General features: G+C 41.6%; 1 protein-coding gene across 1 annotated transcript; it reads left to right on the top strand.

The window, feature by feature from the left end:
* Nucleotides 1–47: 47 nt before the first annotated feature.
* On the top strand, nucleotides 48–18,599 carry TXNL1 (thioredoxin like 1). Its single transcript, XM_087772857.1, has 8 exons — nucleotides 48–458; nucleotides 2,587–2,683; nucleotides 3,790–3,963; nucleotides 7,078–7,200; nucleotides 7,563–7,632; nucleotides 8,272–8,444; nucleotides 11,278–11,382; nucleotides 18,342–18,599. Exons 1-8 carry the CDS (start codon nucleotides 181–183, stop codon nucleotides 18,369–18,371), a joined length of 1,050 nt encoding a protein of 349 aa, XP_087628983.1. The 5' UTR covers nucleotides 48–180; the 3' UTR covers nucleotides 18,372–18,599.
* Nucleotides 18,600–20,224: the final 1,625 nt, after the last annotated feature.

The following is a 20,224-nucleotide window of genomic DNA, read 5'->3' as shown; positions in this document are numbered from 1 at the left end:
CATCTAGGCGCCTGCCACCGCTCCCAGCCGCCGCGCACAACCCCTCTCCCGCCGGCAGGACCCGCGGCCGAGCTACAGCCGCCCCCCTTCTCCTCAGCGCCTCCCGCCCTGCCCGCCCCTAACTAAAATGGCCGACGGCCTGGCGGCGGCTTCACTCTCCGCTCGTTGCCCTCTCCCAAAATGGCGGCGGCCGGGCGCTCCTCCTTCAAGATGTCCGCCCGGCGGGGAGCGGCGCTGCGGTCGCGCCTGCGCCCTGATCCGAGCGGTGCATGCCGGGCTCCCGTTTCCCGCCGTGACGCTGCAGATAGCAGGCCGCTACCGCCGCTCCTCAGCGCGGTTCCCCGCCGCCGCCCGGCGAGGATGGTGGGCGTGAAAGTCATCGCGAACGACACCGAGTTCCAACCCGAGCTCAGCGCTGCCGGTTCCCGCCTGGCCGTGGTGAAGTTCACCATGCGGGGGTGAGTGAGGGCGGGATGCGGGCTCCCGCTTCCCTTCACCGCGGGCCGGGGCGAGGCGGGGAGCGACCCGGGGCGGCGGCCGCCGCCCCGGGTCGCTCCCCGCCTCCCCCCTGCCCCAAGGCCCGGCCCCGTTCCCGCTGAGGCGGCGGAGAGCGGGAGCTGGGCCTGACCCACCGGGAGGCGTCTCCTCGCCGCCCCGGCAGCCGCCCTTCCCTCTCCCGCCCCGGCCTGGGGCCGAGGCGGCTCCCCGTAACGAGAGACCCTCGAGGGGGTTTGGTATTTTTATTTATTTGAAAGCGAGGCAGGTTTCTTTAGCGTTAGTGACGCTCCCTCTCTGTAGTATACGAGTATAGTCACAGAATAAGGTGGTATTTCGTATTTCTGGTGTTAAATTCGTCTTTTTGCAGCTGAGCCAACTTCCCCCGCCCTCCGAACCTGTCATCCCTCAGGTGCTCTGAGGAGGCTTAAAATCCAGTTGCAGGTCAGGAAGCCGCTGTTGAGAGAGCTGCATCGTTCCTGGTTTCTGCTAAAAACATCTTTTGCCTTAACAAAACTTAGCTGGGTCCTCATCCTTTCTGCCTAGGGCAAACAGACGTCCTTTTTCCCCTGCTCAACGGGGGTTTGAAATACGAGTGTGGTGTAATCTGGCTCAATTGGCGGCCAAAGGAAATCTCAGCGATTCAATTATTCACAGTAATCTGCAGAACTAGGGAGAATAGGGATAGTGTTGGGGGTCCTGGGCTTCCAAGTGCACCTCTTTATCGTCAGAGTCCTAGCTTTTAGTGCCTATACTCTTTTTCTTCATCTTTCCACCCCTTATTTAAATGTACAGTTGAACCATTCCACTTCCAATGGCTGTTTGGAGCTCAAAAGACTTCAGGTCTAACGTTGTGAGGGATGTTACACTCGGAAGAGGCCCCAGGAATCTCTAGCTGTGTATCTGAATGGGTACTGAAAAAAAGCATTGCTCTGCCGCATCCCATGTCTGGTTGCTGCTTCTTAGTTATGGGGTCAGGTTTGGGTTTTTTTTAGGTAAATCAACCTCACCCGTTACTGTAGAGGTGTTGGTGAGCTCAGTAATACCCCGTATACGTGTGCCCAGGAAAATGTTTTGGTTGCAGACAACCCAATATATTAGGTTCCAGTTAGATTAATGGCTTGATGTCCTAGAATATCAATATCTCTGAGTTTGCTTTGCTACGCTGCTATGGATCCATACCCGCTCTGTCAAGAGAGAATAGGAAAGGTGAAGCGGATCTCGTCTGTGCTGTTTTACAGCTCTGTGTGTTGGCAGATTCACATTGACAGGCCGCTCTGGTTTAGATACAGCCTATGTTGATATGCTGTTGGAGGGAGTTTCTGCTGGGGTTTCTTGCTGTTTTGCTTTTTAATTGCTTTCTGCAGGGGTTTTTTGCCGTTTTGCTTTTTAATTGCTTCTTTCACGGCAAGCTGAGTTGTAAGAGTACTCCTTTGCGGGAATAGTTGCATCTGTATGCTTCATATACGCCAGCAAAGGTATAATAACTAACAAGTATGTATTTTATATGTACCATTTATATGTATGGTGGTAACTGCTTACAGTTGTAGGAAGTGAGATTTATTGTAGTAAGAATTTTATGATTCCTGCAAAAGGTTTGATACATCATTACTGTTAAATATTTCAGGTCACCTGTAGATTTTACTGCAGATACCATTTTTTCACAGGAGATAACCTGAAATGCGAGTACTAGTTTTCTGTTAAGAGTGTTTTTTGCCGTTTCAGGAAAAGCAGGCAACTCTTTGCCCTCCCTTATGTCAGTTTAGTTAGCAGGACTTCGGCTTGTGGTAAAAGATGCTGGAGCTAAACCCATTAGAGGGAAAATAGGAAGTTAGTATTAATTAATAGGTGAAGCTAATCATGTGACATTGAAGCTGTCTGAGGAAGTGGGAATTAGCACTTCATGATGTGTTTCTAAATGTCATTCTTAATTGTATCACCAAGATTGCTCACCATCTGTCAGCCAGGTAGGAAGGTTATTTTCACATGTACCAAGGATATCAGTAAGAACACGAATGTGCTAATTCTATTTGGGGCAGACGTTTTTCAAAAAAAGATTGAGTTAAGTTAAACTGTGTGTTGTTTTCACAGATGTGGCCCTTGTTTAAGGATAGCCCCAGCTTTCAATGCTCTGAGTAACAAATATCCCCAGGCAACTTTTTTGGAAGTAGACGTGCACCAATGCCAGGTTGGTATTCAAAAACATATTTTCAGTTGGAAGAGAAAGAGCAGAGAATGTAGTGAATGGGAAACTTGAAGAAAAACTGTTCAGACAGTATACTAAGAGTAGTATCCTGTGGCTGTTGACCCGTTTGGTGAATCACAAATAGCCATATTGTGAAATTCTCCAAAATTAGGATATGCACAACAAACAACACTTGTATTTAGAAAAGTATTCTTGCAGTTACCACTGTGATGTCCTTTCTTTAAGCAGTGTATAGACAGTTTAACGGTTCCTGCTGCTTGTACTATTTAGATAATACCGTTAAATGTAGAAGATAGCACCAGCGTGAATTAAAAAGAGTAAGTCTTTGCAAACAAATATTGGTGTAATTATTGAGCAAGATGAAATATGCAATGAACTGATAGGATTAGTGGGACTAGGTTCCTCTCAAGTACTCCTCAGCTGTTTTTAACAGACATCAGCATTGCAGATGAGCTATCGATTGACTTCAGGGTCGTTAACAAAAATTAACAATGGTATGTTGAAAGGAAGTGTCTTGAATTACCAGGAATTACAAAGCAGAGAGGTGAACATCAAAGTGGTAACCATGTTTGCATATGACACTAAATTATGGAAAGTTTTGGAAAAACTGCTACGGGTGCGTAACAGGTATGAATACAGGCAGGAATCAAATGGGATTCACCTTCTACAGCAGCAGGCTGCAGTTCCTGCGTGTGTGTGAATGTGGCTTGGGAGAGGAAGGAATGCAGGTGTAAAGAAAGCTTGTGAGGTAAAAGTGTTAGATTAAGCCGTCCTCTAATTTTGAGAGCAAATAAGTAATATGATTGTTATGGTGTACCAACAAATCTCCTGACAACATGAAGTCCATTCAAAGAATGCCCAAATGTGTAAAGGATTAGGAGGATCTGAAGAATTTAAATTAACTTAAAATTGTTGTCTGAGTTAAAGCTGTTTGTAAAACAACAAATATTGTTTGTGAAGTTTGAAGTGATGTAGCTTGACTAATCTCTAGTGTGTGCATTCTTATCTAGGTGAAGCAAGCTAATGTTTCTGTCTCGTATTGGTAATACTCTGTTAGGTAACACTTGTAACTAATTTATGCATTCCAGGGAACAGCTGCTACCAATAATATATCAGCAACACCAACATTTCTGTTTTTCCGAAACAAAGTGCGAATCGACCAATATCAAGGAGCAGATGCTGTAGGTTTAGAAGAAAAAATTAAACAGCACCTGGAGAATGATCCTGGAAACAGTGAAGATACAGATATCCCGAAAGGATATGTATGCATCTCTTACATTAAGATCTTTTTTTTTTTTTTAATGTTTGTGTAACTTGAATGTTTAAAAAGTATCTGTTGCTTTCTAAACATACTCTAACTCAAATAATACTACTTTAGGCAAAACTGCAAGTTCCCTATGGCTTTGAGAAGATTGCTTGTCTGGGTTTCCTTTTTCAGACAAAATTAGAAAATTAAGATGTACATATTTAGTAAGTATGGTTATAGAATTGTAAAATGTTTTAAGAAAAATCTCCATGCATAGCCCTTAGTTATTAAAATAATGAATTTAATGTTCTGTGATGAACCTTTTGCTGCAGCTGCTTATTCTCGTTCGTTCTTCTTCTCAGACATCACAATCTGTCTTCCCAAAACATTTTTTAAAGTGTAAAAATGTCCATGGGGAAAGACGTTGTTAAACATGGTTGTCAAAAATGTTGAGAAGTTGCTCTAGTTGTTCCTTAAGAAATCCTCTCTGTTGTTTATGTGGTGCTAGGTTCATGTGGGGCTTTCCTTTCTTCTTCTTGCTCCCTACTCTTTCTTTAATCCTCTTTACTTCATCTCTTAAAAAAAAAAAAGGGAGAGATTCTGTTGCCAAAGGAATTAATCTTCATAAGAGTTCAGCTCCATTTTCTTCTATAGCAGCTTGCCCCGAAAATAGGCTGCCTTTGGGAGGGTATTGTTAGATAAACGGTATCTCGTGATATATTTTCTTTTGCCTCATTGGTAATGTTTGCAAAAGTGGATGGTATTACAAAGTATTCTCTTGATGTCTTCTTGTAAAAGAATGACAAGGATATAAAAATACATAAGTAACAAAACTTCACAGGAATACTTGGAAAAGATGACGTGCCTGGTCCGAGTGGCGTACAAGAATTACTTCTTGCTGACTGCGAATTTGCTTTCAATTTAATGCTTAATGCATCTCACTTTGTTTCTGTAGGGGTACTGCCTATCACTCCAGTAACTGCTGATCACACATTCCCAGATAACATAAACTAAGTAAATAACTTCTAACTCTCTAGTAATTTGTGAAAAAGAAAAGTGAGCATGTCTAAATATATGTTCTCAGACTGAGTGGTTTTTAAACCTTGCATCAAAATCTCTTATAACTAAAACTTGGTTTTAACGTTTCTTTTGAAGAATTTAAAAAGGGGTATTCATGAACAGGCTGGGTTTTTTTTATCATTGCGTGATTTGGATTTGCCCACGTCTTCTAGGTAAACGAAAACTTTGTAGGGATACCTGAATTTTTGGCCAAAATTCCAATAAGGGAGCAATCCGCTTAGAAATATTGGTGCTCTCAGGAAATTGTTTTCACCGTGTTCTGCCTGTTTTCATGTTACCTCAAGGCAATTGTGCGTTGCAAATCATAAGCCCGTCTGACAGCTGTACTAACAAACACATGTAAATGAGAACTCTAATGTGACAGAACACTTTCCTAGAGCTGTCGTCCTAGGTGGTGTTCTCCAAGCAATCCTTGGTGTAATATTACTCCTTAAATGAGATTGTCTATTGTTCTACCAAAAGTATAAGCACAGTTAGTTATGTGGTGTATTACATTTCGCCTAAATCGTATGTCACAGTTCAGTGCTTAGCTAGTTGCTGCAGTGTGCACATTACTTTGCATTAGCAGATCTAATATGTTGAACTTAGCTGTGATGAGTGTCTGTAGAACCCCAAATTATGTTGTTAAATGCAGAACCAGGTTTTTTGGAGGTTAAGTATTTTAAATTCGTAGCTAGCTGTATCCTATCAGGCAAATGTAAGCAGGGTGCAAATCCAGCCGAATGTTTCTCATTTAAATAAGCTGCCAGGGCACGGGTCACTTGAATTTCTAGCAGTTCAGCTACTTGCTAACTGTTCCATGGCACGCGTTGCACTTCACTTTATATGTGAATGTTTATGTTTATAGTTCTTGTGGAATCCTCTGTGGAACTGTGGGAATGTATAGTATACGTAATGTAATGTATAGTGCCCCTGCACTGGGCACTGGGGAGGCCGCCCCTCGAATGCTGTGCTCAGCGCTGGGCCCCTCACCCCAAGGCGGCCATGGAGGGGCTGGAGCGTGGCCAGAGCAGGGCAGCGAGGCTGGGGCAGGGGCTGGAGCACAAGGCTGGGGAGGAGCGGCTGGGGGTGCTCAGCCTGGAGAAGAGGAGGCTGAGGGGAGCCCTCATCGCTGATCTTTTAATTTGTCCTGTTATGGTGTGAGATGTTGATACATCCTTAAGATATGGCCTTAAGATATGAAATTCTTGATTTTTAGCCTGGCTTATTGTGCTTCAGTTGGACTTGGTTTACTTTAGTTGCAGACAAAAAAATACTGGTTATCTGGAAATGGATGCAGATTATTCTGCCTCTGCAATAATACCACCTTTTAAGTGGCTTGGAGCATGGATAGTGGTCTGCTTCAATCTGAGAATGCACATATGTTAAAGCTTTTAGTTGGACCCTTTGCAAAAGAACTGAGCAATGAAACAAACTGGTTCCTGGTGAATAGTGTAGCTTCTGTTTTCTGTTACTCTGTGTTTTTAACAAAGTATACGGAGAAAGGAGTAGGAAAAGGTTTCATGAAGTTAATTTGTATACAGTGCTGAAAAAGAAGTAAAGTAAGACTAGCTTTGCGTATAAAGCCTGTTAAGAACTACAGTGGTGGTCTTTTAATTTGTTCTGCAATATATGGTATATTTTTGGGGATGCCCATTTCTGTTGTTTTTTTTTTCTCTTGAGCTGATCATAGCTCAGTCTAATGTCAGTTTGTCTGTGTTGTGGTGTGACTTCCGATGCTGTAGTCTTGCTTATCAAAAGCGTACCTGAAAATTCTCCCTGTGCCCAATTTCTTACTCTCAGAACGGCAAGCACGTGTTCCAGGGGTGCAGGATTTTGAACGGAGGGGAAAAAAATCCTGTTGAGTTACGAACAGGATACATCTGAGCACTGTACTATTCATAGTTTTTGTTTGCAATGTCTTTTGATATAAACCCCTGAGGTTTTGTGTGTGTCTTGTTATTTTAATCTGTTGAATGAAGAATTTCATTCATTCCAATGTTTACTAATCCCAGATGAGTTCATGGCACACTTATCAAGCACTCAGCAACGCTCTTGCTTTTACTTTCAGATGGATTTAATGCCGTTTATCAATAAAGCCGGCTGTGAATGTCTTAATGAGAGTGATGAGCACGGATTTGATAATTGTTTACGTAAAGACTCTACCTACTTGGAATCAGACTGTGACGAGCAGGTACGGTGGATATTTGCAACGATGGTCTGGTCTGCAAGCCTTTTTTTAAGAACTTGTCTACTTTATATTGTTATGGTGGTGTAAGTAAGAGTGGGAGATGGTAGTAGGATGGAAGTAAAATGAGTGTACAAAGGTGGTTGAAGTATTTCCAGTTTCATATCCCTTTATGTATGGAAAAAATTCCAAGCGGAGTAGCATTTGCTGATGTTTTAAAGTGACAGACTAGTGCGTGTGTGGAATATAGTGAAAGTAAGTACTTAATTTTATTTCAAAGCTCAGACTTATTTCTAGTTAATTACTGTGCTATGTTTGTTTTTAAGAATGAAGAAAGCAGTGTTTAACAGCAACCTTTTTCTCCACAGCTGCTTATTACTGTAGCTTTTAGTCAACCTGTCAAGCTTTATTCTATGAAACTTCAGGGGCCAGATAACGGTGAGTGAAGTGTCTGCTTAATCATATCTTTGAAACTGAGGCTTTGCCCGTGTTTAGCTGAATTTTCTAAAAATGACACTGTTGTCCCTGGAACCTTTCTCCTTCTGAGAATCCCACAGCAGCTTTGGTAAATTTGTTGTAACTGAATCACATAACAAATTCTCTCATTCATTTTTCACTGACCTTGTGCATGGGTATTTGGTATGACGCAAATATAAGTATTTGCTATGGTTTGATGTGCTGCAGAGAGAAGCTTACATTTAATTCAAGAGTGAATGTGAGAGCTACTGAAGGGTATAGCTTAGTTCTTATGGCAACTCAGTTTACATTATACAATTACATAAAATGTTCAGGTGTTAAATGACACAGCAAAACTATTATTTTTAGACTTTTTATTGGATTTTTTTGTGGAATTCTGTCTCTGATGCGTAGACGAGTAGTGCAACTTTGGATGTCCTTCAGTGTCCAGGGTGGTGATGTAGGATTGGCAGATAGGATACTGGAATTGTATACTTTATATATAGCTCATGCCTTCCTTGAGTGGTGTCTGGAGACTGTGATAAGCGAGGGCTTCTCAAGCAGCATTTTGAAAATAAATGTATTTAAACAATGGAATACCACTCCTATATTTTAACACAGGGCAAGGTCCAAAGTACGTAAAAATCTTTATCAACCTTCCTCGATCTATGGATTTTGAAGAAGCAGAAAGAAGTGAACCAACTCAAGCCCTGGAGCTGACACCAGATGATATTAAAGAAGATGGTATTGTCCAGCTTCGCTATGTAAAATTTCAGAATGTTAACAGTGTAACTGTAAGTAAAGTTTCTGTTCTGAGGTCTGTGCAAGCTGAACACTTCGTAGGCTTTTAAAGCACTGTGCATGTTTGTTGATTTTGTTGCAAATGTTCTTAGTGTTTCTCTGCTGATTGCATACTGTATGTTTATGCTAAAAGTATTTCAGGAATTTAAGGTTGGACAGGTCCATGTGCATGCAACGTCTCTTTTGACCTAGCATGAGACATAAGGTTCGCTTTCACCTCTTCACAGTGTGCTGTTTTTGCTTCTTGAAAGGCATCTTGTCTTCATTTGAAGAGCTGAGGAGACAAGGAATCCAGTTTCTCAGTAATCTGATTGCAGAAATGACGGATTTCTCTGAGTATCGAGTGAAGTACTTGCGATGTCTTTAAACTCGGTACCTGCTCTCTACGAGGGTTCTTAAATGCTGTAATCAAAGCACCTTTGTCTTTTAATGAGCTCTCGAATTCTCTTGCTCTAAGAGACCTTCCACAGATTTCACATAGGGTTTTTGACTCTTAAATGCAGGTGCGGTTTCTCCTCTTCTATTTGAAAGATGCAGGTTCTACTGCAATATGTGCGATGACTAAATTGATGCTGGAATTGCTTTGTGCTTGGCATCATCTGGTACTGCGCTAGCCTTGTTTCCCGCAGTATTGCATTGAACTGTTTTTTCCAATATGACCCCTGAATTCTTTTCTGTGGCAATGCTTTTCACGGCCTGAATTACGTGTTGGCAAATGTATGGACTTAGAGTTGATTGAATTAAACTATATTTCAGTGGGCTGGCCACAGAAATCACCAGCTTATTATGAGTTACAGGTAACTCCAAAACATTGATCCACCCTCAATCTTTTCATCACACTTTTTCTTCTGTAAAAACGTTTCTGGTAAATTCCTGAATTACTGTTGTTGGACTGCATTTTAGATCAGTTGGCTACTTTCATGTTTAGCAATGTTTTACTAGCAATTATTTTAAATGTAATGGGAGGCGAACCTAAATAACTCCTTTTCATATCTCTTATTTCTATGGAGTTACCTTTGCGACCAACTTTATCCTCCCCCAAATGAAATGGAGATCGGTCACATAGCCTTATATTCTACAAAGCTGTGCTGACAAGTGCAAGTTATGTATTCTTTAATAAAATCCTGTGTCAGCTTTAGCCAGGATGATGTGCAAACAGCAGACAAGTGGTAAGGTGATTAAAGAGATGTTCTGCTTGTTTGCACTCTTTGCGTGTGACACTGCAGTAGCGCTCCCCTCGTTTCCTAGCTAAACCTGGGTTCTGTATTCAGGGCTCCCTAAAAAGGAGATGGCCAGTCATCTTGTCTGCCCTCTGGCTTTTCGGTGCAGGTGAAGAAGTTCTCCTTGCTTACATAGTCCTGTGGATAAGTCTGCCATGTGGCTCCTAATCAACTGGAGGAGGCACAGTTGTCATATACACAAGTTGTCCTGCTTTTCTGCCATGTGTAATCAGACATACTTATTGAACAGTTCCGTGTCAGTATTAGGAAGTTCATACTTCATATATATATATATATAATTACTTCTAGGTTTGCTAGTTAACTTACCTGTTTTTTTAATTAATTCTATGCTCTGTAGTTTCTAATCCATATAATCCATCATATCTTATGCTGTTTTTCCCCATTTGTTGTGTGCTTCTCTTCATTACTGCTGCTTCAGTGGCATTTGTTTTCTCTGTGTTTGTTGAACTTTTCATATCATTACAGAGACAGAATCTCTGAATACGCTGCAGTTTGCCTGTTTGACAAAAGTCGGTCCTTGACGTGCTCTTCCGTTTCTTTGTCTGAAGAGTGCCTTCTTCAGCATTTCAACCCTCACCTTCCATACGTCTTGTTTGTATAGGAAAATACATGGTCTTCAACTGCAGTGAAGCCGCTTGGAGGGGTGAATGTCTGTACTGGTCCAGATCAGCAGTCCAGCTTGCTTGTCACGTACTTGCAAGCATCTGGTGTCGTCACAAAAAAATTTCTAAGTGTAGGGCAAGCGTGTAGTGGTGCGTACCCTCCAGCGTCTGGTGGTCTGTGGCACAGGCAATTTCTGAGGCAGAAAGGGCGCCTTCACAGATACTGGCTGTGGCTTGTGGAAAGGGCGCAATGCATGCTGTTCCTTAACCTACCTGTTGTCCTCCCTTTCCTTTTTTCCCTCTGCTCCCGATGGCACTACTTGCTTTCTTTCTCATTCCTTTTTTTCTCCATGCTCACAATAAAGTGTGGAAAGATCCACAAGCACCTCATTGCCCCTCTGACTCCAAGTTCCTTACTAATACTACTTCATGCAAAAAATTTGTTCTTTCATTTGTCCGCTTTAAGAAGTGTAGTGATTCCAGCAATAATTCGTTAGTTCGTATTTCAAAAGAAGCTTGATATTTGTTTGAAACCCTAAAATAACTTCATAGATCTAGTAATCATGCTGTAAAAGAGAGTTGTGCAAGCTGTAGTAGTAAACTACACACGAATAGCCTTAGGGGCTTCAGCAAGTGTAGTTAAATTGATATTTAACTTCATTTGAAGATTCCAGCGAATAGTGAACTGTGACTTCTTAGATCCTCTTTTGGCTTGCTGAATGTGGTCTCGAGTCTGAAGTGGAAGCTGGGGAAATCCAAGCTGTGTGGGGTTTTTAACAAACTACCAGGAAAATAGTAACATTCTGTATAATCATGATGTAAAATAAGAGGACAGTAGCTTCTCTAAAGGTTACAGAGGCCTTTGTAATTGGAAGACGTGTTAATTTGGTTAGTTCAAAAATCTTGGGCGCCTCACGTTTTTATGTATTAATTCAGGCATGGACAGTTTACCTTAACTCTTGTGTTTGGGTTTTTTTCTTTAGTTGTTTGTCCAGTCCAATCATGGTGATGAAGAGACAACAAGAATTACGTACTTCACATTTATTGGAACTCCAGTCCAAGCAACAAATATGAATGACTTCAAGCGAGTGAGTCCTCTTTCTTAAAAGCACTTTTGAATGTTTAAACCTCAAAAATGGGTTGACGGAACAAATACACTTGGTTGTTACTACAGTTCCACAACTTAAGGTAGTTTCGGCATCCAAAAGAATGTGTAGCTTTATCTTACAGATCTTTGATCTTGCTTACGAGTTTTTGTTCATCAGCTTTGTAAAAATTAACTGGTGAGAGTGTATATATGAAAACTTGAGGCACTGTTGAGTTATATACACTAGAGACAACGCTGGGGTTTTTAACAGGTGGGAGGTTTATGTCTTGATTTTGAAACGTGCTTTCCAATGGTGTTCAGGAAGTAGAGAAGCAATTGCATGTACAAATGAAACAGACTCCTTGTGGTTGACTTGACTTCTACTTTGAAGGATTTTATTCACAGGGCAACATTAAGTAAGCTTGAGATCTGAAAAATATTTGGTCACAAGGTGTCTGTTATATTAAACATATCTGCTTTTTTAAGGAGGAAATGAAGAAGCAAACAACTTGTCGCAGTATGACTTCAGACACACTAGTGCTGAACAATAAGGCACTCCCAATTCCTGATTTTTTTTTTTTTGAGAATGTGAAACGGGTTTGAAAGGACTGAAACATTAAAGCTACTTACAACTTTTTCAAAATGTAATAAGTCTTTTTAAAATAAACCGCTTTAAAGCTTAGTAGCCTCTGTAAAAGGGCAAATACTGCTGTAACACCTGCCTACAAACTACTGCGTAGTGACCAATAACACTGAAAGCACCACAGAGTTTATTATACAAATAACCTGTAACTTCAGAAGGTTAAAAATAACACTAACGCTCACCAACATGTCAGGTACTTGGAATTTTTAATGTCAAAACTTGATCTTAACTTCTACACGTACAAGTTAATGTCTTTGCAGGTAATAATTAAGTTAATAAGTAAGTTTAACAGGTTTTGGTGCCTTTCAGTGAAACTTGAAGTCATTGAAAAAGTTGTTCTAATGTACTAAAATTAACTGGATGTGAATTTTAGACCTTCCTAATATAGCACTTCCAATTCTCCCAAAAGTAGAAATACGCTAGTTGATTTACAATCTGCTTACATTTTTTGGTTTATATGGCTTTTTTTGGTCAGTACTTATGGTACTAGGGCATCCCCTGCACTGAGCTGTGCAGTTTCTATTTTACCATCGTTAATCTGCAGTACTTCCTGGTATTGTTGGGAGCGGGGTGGGACTCTGACTCGGTATTTGATCTCTGTCTCGCTTTCAGTTCTCTGTCAACTCTGTAGATTAGTTTTGCTTTCTAAAGTACTGAAAGTTTATTTTCGCCAAATGCCCTCTTTAAACCTGACCTTCTGATTGTTCAAGCAGTGATTTTTTTTTTTTTAATTGATAATCTTGATTGGGTGCACTTGGTAAGGCAATTCAGATTTTTTTTTTTTGTAGAACGTCACGTGGGTTTGGGACTAGTGTTGAGCCGGCACAGCGTGTGTTTCCTGCAGCATTTTAAGTTGCGTGGACAAAATGTTAGTATGGTGGACGCAGCACTGCAGTACTGCCTTGGCCTGAAACCGACTGCTGGAACAACCTGAGCTCCAGTCAGCGTTTGTGTGGGGAGCGGGTTTTTAATTCACACGTGCCCTCTCACAACCATATAAAGGCATTAAAAATAGCGTGGGGCTCCAGGCATCTCAGCCCTCTGCTGTAGTTAGAGGGGATTTCCAGATCTCTCGCGGTTTGGGGTGCAGTGTGGATGCTTGGAAGCTGCTGTATGGCCTGGTAAATACCGTGCCATTTAACAGTTTTGGTTTCCTTAAAGCTCGCAGGTGAATGTCTTGGCACCACCAAGGATGTGCCTTTGTGTCTTGTGACTTCTATTTAAATGGAAGGGGAGGGAGCGCAAACCTCCAAGACGGAACAGTCCCACGGTGTTAGCGTTGTGCTGGTCGCGTCAGGATGTTCAGGAACTGGTCAGAACAGCCCTAAATAGAGGAGTAGGTGTTACTGGGTTATGAAGCAGCTAATCGTGTCTCAATTCGGATACTCATCGACACTATATGTAATAGTCCTATTTTGCTTCCTGAACATGTAGTTTTAATATTAGGCTGTTAAAATATTTCATCATAACAAATGGGTTGTGTAGTCTGGCAGAGTTGCAGTGCTCTTAAGAATTTTAACTTTTGTTTCCTCTCTTCCAGTGATCCTGTCAGTTATGAAACCTTAATATAGCGTTGGGCATTAATTATATTTAGGTTTGTAGATTAACTGGGAAACCTTATTTTTCTTTTCAGCTCCTTGAGTAGTTACCCACACTACTCCTCACGCTTTCATCTGTCTCACTCCCTCATCTCAGTCTGTCTCTACTGTTCCTATTTCTCTTCTAGTTATGATAGAAATAGTATTGCAATATGATTAACAAGATGGGGGAATGTTTTTTTTTCCCCTGAGTTTGAAAAGTGTTTGTAAGAATCTGCTAAGTATCTTACCCGGAGGGTTTGAATTAAGAAGTGGACATGAATGTGATTCCGGTCATGTTTTTATGATTGATCACATTGCTGCTCAGTTGATTGTATGCACGTTCAGTTTCAAGGTAAAAAATAAAAACAACGCATTGGTTTGAGTGCCTGCTGCTAAGGATCAGGCTTATGTATTTTGCTTCCCAGTTGGGGTGGGATCTGAACGCCTGCTTTTAGTTATGATGATTAAGGTGCATAACTGCAGGTCCCAAGTCCTTCAGACAGTTGGGGAAAACTCGTGTTTGCTCGTGTGGTGCTCTGCTAACGCCAACAGGGCTGTAAGAAGAATCGCCTCTTCCGGATCAGGAAGTCAGTTCATGTGTTTAATATAAATGAGGCATTGTTCCTGGTACTTACACTATCAAATAGAAAGCTGAAATTCATCTACTCTGAAGAATAACAGAAGTACTAAGCAGGTGTAGTTAAGTCAGTCCTTCCTTAGCGATTTTGGCCTCAAGTTAGTTCGGACGTACGTAGAATCACAGAACGCCCCGGTTGGAAGGGACCTCAGGTCACCTGATCCAGCCTTGTGTGGGGAAGGGAGCCTAGATGAGACTGGACAGGGTGCCAGATAATCACATCTTGAAAACTTGCAGCAGTGGGGACTCGGCCACGTCCCTGCGGAGGTTGTTCCAGTGATGGATTGGTCCCACTGGAAAAAATGTCTTTCCTTTTCTTGCTTGTAGTTGGTGTTGCTGGATTGCGTAGGTAAAGTTCTAAAAGCTGCTTTCAAACTTGTTCTGATATGTTGTGTGTATCCTGCTCCTTGCATAACCTGATTTTTATCCTCTGGGGAGGAGGGAAGTCTTTGGAGTGGTGGAAAAGGGGGACACCAAGGAAAAAATGTCTGCTTAGAACTAACTGCAGTGTAGTGAGCTAAGCACAGCGTAGCGGGGAGAGACCTGTTCTTTGCCCTGTTTAAATGAAGAGGCCCTTGACAGCAGAGGACTAGGATGAATATTCCCTTCCTATAGGTATTTAATATGTTCCGAAATGCTTTTGGAAAAGCTTGATTTAAAGGCACGTTTGCTTCTTTCAAAAAATACCCTTAACACTCGAAGTGTTTATGCTGCTGTTTCTTGGCCACGCAGGGTCTGACTCAAGGCACAACTGATCACGCGAACTACGAGAGCAGGCTGCGCTTGAGTTGTAGCAGGCTGCGCTTGAGGTTTGCTTCTGATGCTCAGAGATGCTCAGCTGGGCTGCTTTGTTGGGCAGACAGCTGCCAGTGGAGCATAAAGGGGCGAGTTCTGTGGGTTTTTTACTATTGATTGATAGCTTAGCATTAGGAAGGTTCCGGTGAATCTTGTGGTGAACTTGTGGTGCTTTTGGTTTTGGAAGAGCGTGCAACCATTGATGTCCAATATAGTTCTTGTTTATTTCTGGTATTAATGAATAAAACACAGTGCTGCTCAGTTTTGAGACTGGGGCATAGATGAATATCGACAGGTTGTGAGAGTTTTTTTGTCTCCTCTTGAATGAAGGCTTCCCTTCTACTTGGAACTGCTTATTTGCACTACATGCTGCTGCTTTATTTCTTGTAACATTTTGTTTGTTTTTCAGCTTAACTTCCCATTTCTAAAGAACTAAAAAGGCAGAAGAAATTAAAAAGTAATAATAAGATGGAAGTGGTCTTGTACTACGCCCTTCCTTGCTCCCTCTGCTCATCTAGCATCTCTTTCACCCCTTCCACAATCTCAGCACTGACGCAAGAGCCGCCTTCTCTGCACCTTCCACCATCAGGAAAAGCCTTCTCTACCTTCTGACTCATCAACTCATCTTTCCCCTCCGCTCCCCACTCCCAAGCTTGCCTTAAACTCTTCTCTTTGCCTTTGTCTTACCAAGCTTCTCTCCCACTGTTATCCTGAACTTGACATTTTAAAGGCAATACCATACAGTGCTTTTACAAATGATTTTCTGTAACTCATTTTTCAGCCTGTATTGAATTTTGTAAAGCTGTTTGAGATGCGGCTTGTGAAATGCTCTACCAAGACCTGACTTTTTTTTAATATCTTGGTGGAGCTTGGTGGTGTTCTTTTGTTGTGACCCTTCAGTAAGCAGTAGGCAAGCCAGAAGGGGCTGCAAAGTCCCACTCTTTGTTAGCCCTCTAGTGGCACCGAGCACCTGCTCAGGGAAGGCGCGGTGAGGAGTTGGTGAGCGAGTGTACATATGTGGCCTGACTGGGGTTCCCCAACAGCATCCTACTAATTCTCCGTGCTCAACCTCTTTAAATATATATTTAAAACAAACAAAACCAACTTTGCTCCAGAAGATTCAGTAATGAGGTGTTTCCAGTCCTACTCTTGGTCATAAACCAGAGAGTTGGTTGTGTTTTTGTCACGGTCAGGCTCCGGACTGATGCTTGGGGAAAAGCCTGCTCCAGAACCGGCATCTTTTGTGTGGGAATGACAGGCTGTAACCACCACCTTAGGATGCACTAGATGGCAGTTGTTTCTGTAAAAGGAAGGAAAATGGGCCTGCTTCTGAGAAAAGACTAATGACAGCTGTTTGGTTTAAGTTGAACTAGCCTGTTTCCTTTTGGGAAGGTGGAGTGGGATGGTCAGAAAATGGGGCTCTGACCTGTGGTGACAAAATATCCATGTTGATGTGATTGATTTTCACAGATAATACACATGGGCGAGTTGTCAATTTCTGCCTCAGACTGGTATAGCAATATTTGGCATTGATGTTCTACACTTGCTAACACCTAATCTTTAATCTTTTGACTGTGTTTTTTCTTTTTTTCTTTTTCTTTTTTTTTTTTTTGCTTGATCTGTGTGTGAACACAGTTTGGTGCTTTTGAAACACCCAAAGAATAAATATTGCTTCTTGACAAGTTTAACTGTATTTTTTTTTAACTTGATTAATTGGATCTTAATGCAAGTGATTGGGCTTCTGATTTTTTTTTTTTTTCTTCTTTCCTCATGTTGTCAGATTGGAATTTTCCTGACCTTTAAGCATTAGGTTGAATTTACAGCGTGGTGAAACGCTCCCGGTCAAGGGTTCCTTGGAGGTGAACATGGTTTTTAAGAGTGCTTTTCATCAGTAGATCTCAATTACTTTGTGACAGCGATAACTCAGCTGACCAAAAGCAGCTGGATAGTGAAAAATTCTCCCTCTTGAAGTTTGACAAGAAATGGAAAAAGGGGAAGGATCAGGAAGAGTACTTCCAGTGGGTCCATGAGACTTCCCTGGGTCAGGGCTGTGGGGGTTTGGGGTTTTGGTTTGGTTTGGGTTTTTGTTTTGTTTTTCCCCCTAGTTCTAGATTTCACTACTGGCTGTATGAATCCTGTGTGGTATTTTGTCACTTAACGGCAGAGGTCATTAATACCGAGCACATTTGCTATAGCAGCCAGTTGGTTAGGATACAAGAAAGGTTTTACTCCTTTGTTGTCAGCGTTGTTATGGGTAGTAATGGGAAGTTCCACGCTCCGTTAGCGTAATCTTCCAGTCTCTGTTGATGTGAATTCTGACTACACCGTGTCAGAGCTGTAAGTGCTGCTCTCTAGTTAGATGGAAATGACTGGGGAATCGGTGCCTCGCCCAAGGTCCCTCCTGCAGTTTGAAGTCTTAAACTTTAAGACTTATTTTCTTTTTATTTTGGTTTGGTTTATAAATGGATATTTTTTTCAACGCTCTGCAAGAGCACTAGAATTACGCCTGAATCTTTTCAGAAAAGCGACTAAAATGGCATCGTTTTCTGCTCTCAGGATTTTGTGTTCAGTTATCTTAACGAGGGGCCTGGATACCCTTCCGCAGTGACTGCGCTAACTTTAAACCTGCGCAGCAGTATGTAGAGTGCTGGAGTTGTGCTTGCTGCTGCCTGGCAAATCGACTCGCCAAAGTCTGGTGGCAGCGGTGATCTTTTCAGAAAAGGGAAGCACTAAGCTGACTCTGATTGCAGGTGGAGTTTGCAGAATTGGAGATTGGAAGGAGACTTGGTAAGGAATAACGTGTTGACAAGGAATAACTGAAAATCGGGCGACTTCCAGATTTCTTTATGGGTTTGAGCCGCATTATAAGGTGAATGTTCTCAGCGAGGTACACGGCAAGGATGCCAAGGGAAACGAACAAACTTACATTCGAGCGCCCAGTGCTTCTCTTCCCACTGTAATATTTTTCTATAGTGTATTAAGGTTGAATGCTTGATATGTAACACGTACGTTTTTAAGCGTGGTCTGTTCTGCTGCAGTTACTGTCTTCTAACTCTGCTCAACATGAGGCTGATGCTTTGCTGTCTGTATGAGTACTAAAGATAAGGTTTCTTGTCTGTCTTGCAATCCTCTTAACCCTTCAGAGGGATTCACAGCTTCTGTAAGTGTTACAGTAATGCATGCTTAAATGCATTAACTTAGTTGAAAATTCAGTCGCACCTGTTTATTTTGAGACTTAACTTTAAAAAAAATACTTGGCAGGACTTTTTTGGTTAAACATTATTTCTGGTTTTGTCTCTTATCAGGTAGTTGGCAAAAAAGGAGAGAGCCACTAGGACGCAAAAGACACTGGAAGGCCTTATCGCAATCAAAGAGATCTTCACTTTTATCTACAACTCCTGGATAATTGCTTGACCATAACCAGAGACTGTCAATCTGTTTCATTTAATGCCATTACCAATAAATCATTGCTTTTGTTGAGATGGAGTTTTCCCTAGTGTGTTTCTGTTGTAATCCTCGTACATGTATTTGTAAATAAAATTCATTACTTTTGCCAAGTTTAATTTTGTTATTCTGGTAACTGTGGCTCTTTCTTTGTTCCGTTTAAACTTCAAAACTCGACCGGCTTATCTTTAGAAACAGAAGATATAACGTAGCTTGCATTTGTTCAGAGAGTTTAAAATGTGAAATAGAAGTAAAACATAGATGGCCTTCAGAGGCCATCTAAAAATAGCATCTGAGCTACTCTGTTACAAGACCGAGCGACCTTAGGATCCTTGTTCCCACGAAATACAGACACTTCTCTGATAGGAGTCAATTCACCTGGTTTGGAAATGTCCGTTTCCTTCAAAAAGCATAGGAGGAGGAAGCGCATTTTAAGTTACCGTTCCATTAACTTGAAGATTAGTCACAAACGGCGTGCTGATGCAAGCTGTTCGGCACTGAGAATGCTTGAATCCCTTGGAAGTGTTTGGGTTTTTATAATATTATTAGAAAACATTGACCTCGTTTCCCAGGCAGACTCTAGCAAGCTGTGCAGTTATGGGGATTTCGATGTTTGTGCACCCGAACGTAAATTCCTTATTTCTTTTATTGGGTGCTTTTCCTCTCTCTGGATCTTGATAAGGAAATCGTTATTGCAAATATTAATTTTACATCTTAATTGGAATTCCTGTACTACTTTGGTAAATTTTCTTGGAAGTGCGCCCTAAGTAATTTTAATAAATTGCGCATTGATCAGCACCATATACATATAATACTGTATAAATTCCCAGTAAAACTTGCTAAGTGTCCTAATTGGCATAATTAATTTCTTTGTAAAGTTAAATTTGTTACATTTCTAATTACCATAAATCCCACTAAGGCTTAAATCCTGTCCTAATTGGCATTCCTTCCTTGAACGCAGTAGGGTGGTTCTCTTCTGCCTTGGCAGATTTGTACGTTAATACCGAGTGAACTTGCTGTTAGCGTAGATATTTCCTCCAGACAGAAAACTGGGGATTGTCTAGGAAAAACATTCTTTTTGAGAGGCGCTTTGTTGTGGTTTTTTTTTTTTCACTGGATCGCTGCGTACTCCCGGATGCTCATCTACCTGTATTCCCGCCGGTGGCATGCGATGGCGACTCGGTTTCTTTCATACTTCCTTAATGGTTTGCTTCCGTGGGGGTGTAAGGCATGTAACGCACTGTATATAGAATATAAATCGTTTTTAAATATAATTGAGGGCAATATGAATAACTGTTCCTGTTTATAATTTTGTACACTACTTACCTTTTGGGTTATTGTTTAAGTGCCTCATCTTAAGTATTCCTTACCTCATAATATTTATACCCGAGAGATTTGATAACCTAGTGATTCTCATCTTTGTAAAAGATCAGTCGAATTTATATTGTTTATGAGACTCTTCTGTGATTTGCTTGGTGGCATGATGCATACCTTCCGTAACGATACTGTGCGCACAGAGCTAAATAAATGTTCAGAGGTGACCGTCGCATGTTGCGCTTCATGGAGAATGGGGTAGAATTGTGCCCAAGGAGCTACAACTGGCGGCGCTGAGGTTACGATGCCGTACTGCCTTTTCAGCGGCACTGCCCTCGGGTGGTGGTGCCGGCTGCGCGGGGATCTCTCGGGGTGAGTGCTTGCGACGCAGCTGCTTGGCCTGGGGTTTTGGAGCTTTGGTCTTGATGGG

The sequence above is a fragment of the Nipponia nippon genome, unplaced genomic scaffold (genome assembly GCF_047370975.1).
Source record: "Nipponia nippon isolate SJK-2023a ecotype South Korea unplaced genomic scaffold, ASM4737097v1 scaffold_37, whole genome shotgun sequence".
NCBI lineage: Eukaryota > Metazoa > Chordata > Aves > Pelecaniformes > Threskiornithidae > Nipponia > Nipponia nippon.
The sequence above is the reverse complement of the archived record's forward strand: the minus strand, read 5'-3'. Positions and strand labels throughout refer to the sequence as shown.

What these genes read in the sequence shown, in the direction of transcription:
- TXNL1 (XM_087772857.1), top strand. Translation starts at nt 181, where the DNA reads ATGGCGGCGGCCGGGCGCTCCTCCTTCAAGATGTCCGCCCGGCGGGGA. An exon ending in TAGACGTGCACCAATGCCAG is followed by an intron (nt 2,684 to 3,789) that starts GTTGGTATTCAA and finishes TATGCATTCCAG; the next exon opens with GGAACAGCTGCTACCAATAA. An exon ending in ATATGAATGACTTCAAGCGA is followed by an intron (nt 11,383 to 18,341) that starts GTGAGTCCTCTT and finishes GTCTCTTATCAG; the next exon opens with GTAGTTGGCAAAAAAGGAGA.